Below are 5466 nucleotides of genomic sequence, written 5' to 3'. Positions count from 1 at the left end.
CCGCAACTACTCACCAACTCCCCTCAACGGTCATATTTCACCGACATCACAACGGTCACATTTCTCCTCCATTCTCGACCCTCCGATCCTCATCCAACGCCCACAAACTGGGACTCCCCCACCTTCGCTTTTTTACCCCACCCATCAATTCTTTAAGGTAAACTTGATGATAGCTATATAGAACAAGAGGGTGTCTCGCGCACACACATCAGTATATAAAAACTGAGCTGCGTCTGGTTTTATGGCTTTTTGGGTTGTGGGGTTCTTGAAAACTGACTGAAAATTGTTGGTGGGAGAGGGATTAATGGCCTTTTTGTTTGTTTTCGTGCATGTTTGAGGGGTTTTCGAGCTGGGTTTTTGGTTGACTGATTTAAAATAGCATGGAAGTTTTGAGGGTTATTATGTGTGGAGTTCTTGATCACTTGTTTTCTGTGTTTTTCAGCAGCACATTTGAGCAAAGATGCGTCATTTGCAGAGGTTTCTTGATGAAAAATCGCGTTTCTTGCGAATGATTTGGCTTTGAAAGTTGAGGAATCCGATGGTCTTTTTTTTAGGTAGGTGTTGATATATATATATATATATATACACATATACATACGTACCAATGTTTTGTTCAATTCTTTGATTCTTTTGTTTTGGTGGGTGTTGTTTTTTTGTTGATAATTCTTTATATTCTTTGTTGCACATAAGCTTCTATTTACGTATTGATATCATCATCATCATCATATAGGACACGCACAAGCATATATACACACAGACACACGCACAGACACAAGCAGGAGGTGGCTTTCAGTTGTGTTTGTTTGATTTGTTTCGACATCGGATTCCAAATATTTGTTGTGTTCTTTTTTTTTATTGTTTTTTTGTTTCATTTTCTTGAAACTCACACACTCACTATAGAAAACATTGTTCTGTTTCTCTTGATTTCTCCTCATAATATAATTTGCTTGGAATATACTCTGTTTTTCTACTGTAAATGTACACTGTCATTAGTTTGGATAGTATAGATACAAAAAGAGAGAGATAGAGAAACATAGAAAGGATTGAAGGGTGGGTGAAATCGGAGTTTTATAGAAGAAAAGAAGGCCTAAAATTGGTTAAGTGTCTGAAGAATGTTGGCTGGTTGTTCTTCTACATTGCTGTCACCGAGGCATAGATTGAGGAGTGAAACATCTGCACAGTTTCAAGCTTGTCATATCCCTACAATGAGCACACAAAGATTGGATTTACCTTGTAGTTTTGCACGTAAAGATGCGTCTAGATCGCAGCCGGTTAGGCCAGTTGGCCTTTCGATTGAGAAGCCTATTGAAGCTAAGTCTTCTGGTTGTTCTCTTAGGCAGAATATCAAACTTCCCCCTGTTGCAACAGAGGGTAGGAGGGAGAAAAAAGATGAATTTTGGGAGAAAAGTAAGAGCATCAAGAAGAGGTATGCAGGAGAAGTGTCGTATGATCATGAGGAGAGTTACACGAGTAGAGTGAAGAGGAAAAGGGGCAATGGGAAGTCCGATGGTTCGCCTGTTGAAGAGGGGCATTTGAGTTTAGGCCAATTTAGCAGTGACAACTTTTGGTTCCATCCAGGTTTCAACGTGCCACGGTCTGTTCCGCAGGTTACAGGTCTCAACACAACTCAAGTGCCTTTCTCTCTTTCATGTTCAGGAGAGGAGGAAAGGGTGTGTTTTGTCCCGAGCGATGTGGTAGCGCCGCCTTTGCCCCCTCTGTCGAATATCCCTTGGTTCGACTCTGTTGTGACTGAGATTACTGACTTAGGGGACAAGAATGTTGAGACAATCAAGGGTCCGGAGAAGGAGGCCTCAGGATCATCAAGTACTTCTTCTGGGAGTCAGCGTTTGGTTCTTGGGCTGGGCGGCAATCCCGTGGAGCATGAAATTGGGAATGGTTCATCTCCACGTAATCCAAGTGAAAGTACGGAAGTCATTGTAGCAAGGCATAATGGGGAAAATAACCACCTGGAACACGATTGTCTTGAGCTTGTGAGCTTACTTGTGGCCTGTGCTGAACAAATAGGCTCAAAGAACATTGCCGCCGTAAACCATTGCCTTGCTAGGCTAGGGGAGCTTGCTTCTCCATTAGGCTCCCCTTTACACCGCCTTGTTGCTTATTTCACTGAGGGCTTAGCTTTACGGGTTGCAAGACTTTGGCCACATATCTTCCACATTACCACCCCTCGGGAGCTCGATCGGGTTGATGAAGACAGTGGCACTGCATTGAGGCTTTTGAACCAGGTGAGCCCAATTCCAAAGTTCATCCATTTCACATCAAACGAGATTCTGTTGAGAGCTTTCGAAGGAAAGGATAGGGTTCACATCATTGATTTCGACATAAAGCAAGGGCTGCAGTGGCCTAGTCTGTTTCAGAGTTTGGCTTCCAGGACTAATCCTCCTAGCCATGTTAGAATTACCGGTATAGGTGAATCGAAACAAGAACTTATTGAAACAGGTGATAGACTAGCTGGATTCGCTGAGGCATTGAATCTGCCGTTTGAGTTCCATCCAGTTGTTGATAGGTTGGAAGACGTAAGGCTGTGGATGCTTCATGTTAAGGAGAAGGAAACCGTGGTTGTGAACTGCGTGTTCCAGTTGCACAAGATGCTCTATGATAGCACAGGAGGAACGATAATGGATTTTTTGGGTTTGATCCGGAGCACAAATGCTGAAGCCATCGTTATGGCTGAGCAAGAAGCATCCCACAACGAGATCAGCGTGGACGCAAGACTTTCCAATTCATTGAAATACTACTCAGCTGTCTTTGACTCTGTCGATTCAAGTCTTCCATTGGACAGCCCGGTCAGGATCAAGATTGAAGAAATGTTTGCACGTGAAATCAGAAATATCATTGCGTGTGAGGGACGAGACAGGTACGAAAGGCATGAAACGTTTGAGAAGTGGCAGCAACTGATGGAGCAAGGGGGGTTCCGGTGCATGGGAATAAGTGATAGGGAACTACTGCAGGGCCAAATGATGTTGAAGATGTATTCTTGCGAGAGTTACAGAGTCGATAAACGAGAGCAGAATGGAGCCGCCTCTCTCACCCTGAGTTGGTTGGATCAGCCTCTTTACACAGTCTCAGCATGGACGCCGGTCGACATTGCAGGCGGCTCTCAGCCAAGTTGAACAAGAACCGTATTCTTTTTCACACACATACATGATTTTTAGTTCCGTTGTCGTATACGATGACTAGGGAGTTAAAGTTGATCATTCTTTGTAGGTAGAGAAATATGTTATCATTCATTCTTTCATTATTTTCTGCTGCAGATAAGATTTGTTTTAAGGTAGAAAGGAAATTACATGTTGATGAACAACACATAGGATGTCAATGCAGTCTTGGAGTAGTTCAGGCAAACTTCAGGTTTTATTTGTAGCGTTTGAGGTTGTTTGGTTTATAATTCTTTCATTCTTTATGTAAGCTGGTCAATGTGTTCTTTTGTTTCAAGATTATAGTTTGGAAGATCTGAATATGAATGAAGATTCCTTTTTTCCTTTCTTGTTCAAGTTTTAGTTTCTTTGATTATTTATCTATACAAATATATCAATTAAAAAAAGTGTACACTAAGTGACGATTTTGACACCGATGCACTAAATTTTTGTAACTCCAACAGTACCCTTCAACTGAAAGTAAACGAACTAACTTATTCAACTTCACAAGTTTTATATTAACTTGACTGCGTACCAACTGATCTATCTTACATATATTTATTTTTATTTATGATATAGTTTAAAGTGTGAAAAATACTATTTATAATATACTCGCTAAACAACGTGTCATGATTGTTAGTATTTTGTTATTAAGTGAGATGGGTCTGTCTCACATATTTTCCTTTCTTCTAAAGAATTACACACATGTAGAGTGCGTAAGAAATTACTAGTTTATTTACAAATAGAATAAAATTATATTAATATACCCCTTCAGTTTAGGCTTTAATTCTTACTGAAAATTGGTTGTATTCATCAATTTTTACAATAAAATACCTCTTTAGACTCAATATTTCCAAGGGGGGTAAGGGGTGTTAAAAAAAGAACTAGTAAATGGGGCACGTTTTATGTATGTACATAATTTTTTAAAATGAATAAAAATAAAATATTTATATAAATTGTATTACTAGTTTTTGTGATTTAAAAATATAAATTAATATAAATATTTTTTATTTATAAAAAATTGACAAATAAAAATAATATACAAAGTAGGAAAATTAAAAAAATTGCAGGAAAAAAAATAACCGCCAAAAGATAGTTATTAAGAAAAACCATGATAAATGGGAAAGTTACGAAATAATATGGGAAAATTAAGAAATAATTAATTAATTAATTAATTTATAATTTTAAAAATAAATGACATACCAAAATTAAGTCAGACACTAAAAACGTGCTCTCGCTTTATATATAGTATAAATTAACAAAAAATTTATTTTATTAAAAATGAATAATAATTAAAGTTCATTATTTTATCTTTTCTCTTTTTTTTTCCTCCCAAAAAAACACATATCGAAGTTATGAGAATGTAAGAAAAAGAAATAGGGGGCATCCTTTTTTTCAATATTGTGTATTTTTATAATCAAAAGTCGTATCTTTTCCAAAATTAACAAGTTCATCATTTAAAGGGGATGTTGATGCAATTTACCTCAGTATTCTTGTAAATTTTACCTTTGAATAGGAGTGTTCTTGTAATTACAACCTATAAATTTGTAATGTCAAAGAACATAGGATATTTGTGTAAATTCGACATAACTCTGTAAGGTCTCGGTAAAAATATGATCAATTTACCTCAGTATACTTTTAAAATTTCGCCTTTGAACACAGAGAGTACTTGTAACTACAATTACAATCTAAAACCTTATAATTCACAAAGAACAGTGGATATTCGTGTAATAAGACATAATTATATATGGTTTTAGTGTAATTTGTCCTCAACTTTTTCTTTGAGCTATATTCAGTCAAATTCAAATTAATTACATAATGCATGTAATTTTTAATATATATAAATCTCTTATAGTGCATCTGACAAATATAATAATTAAATTGTACCCTAATTAATTAGGTATAATTAAATTTTATATTGGCAATAATTTTTCTAATTTAGGCAGGCCACAATAGTGAAGTTCTGGACCTAATATTGGAGCCCAATGGGCCATAGCAGCCTTTGGTGATAGCCCAAATTTTAATAATCTAAAATTTTTGCATCCAAATACTAAAGTGGAAAAATTTACCGTCGCATCTCCTGGTATAATTGTAAATATATCCTTGTTATTGGGGAATTATAAATACCCTTATGATTTTAACGTATCTCTAACAACGAGACTACTCTGTTAGCATCCGTTAGGTTTTCGATTAGTTTTTGTGGTGAATTGATCAAAATATCCTTTTGCATTATAAGTTATAATTTTATATGTATTTTATAATTCTTAGAAAATAATTTTATGGACTAATATTAGCTATAGATTATTTATTTTAC

The 5466-nt window shown here is 36.4% G+C and overlaps 1 protein-coding gene across 1 annotated transcript; it reads left to right on the top strand.

Annotated features, from left to right (window-relative positions):
• Positions 192-3483, top strand: LOC105157467 (scarecrow-like protein 28). The gene has a single exon (XM_011073876.2). The coding sequence runs from the start codon at positions 1113-1115 to the stop codon at positions 3129-3131; it is 2019 nt and encodes a 672-aa protein (XP_011072178.1). The 5' UTR covers positions 192-1112; the 3' UTR covers positions 3132-3483.

Source organism: Sesamum indicum, linkage group LG1 (genome assembly GCF_000512975.1).
Source record: "Sesamum indicum cultivar Zhongzhi No. 13 linkage group LG1, S_indicum_v1.0, whole genome shotgun sequence".
In the NCBI taxonomy this organism is placed as follows: domain Eukaryota; kingdom Viridiplantae; phylum Streptophyta; class Magnoliopsida; order Lamiales; family Pedaliaceae; genus Sesamum; species Sesamum indicum.
This window is presented reverse-complemented; position numbering and strand designations above follow the sequence as displayed.

Coding starts and splice junctions, on each gene's coding strand:
- LOC105157467 (XM_011073876.2), top strand. CDS start 1,113: ATGTTGGCTGGTTGTTCTTCTACATTGCTGTCACCGAGGCATAGATTG.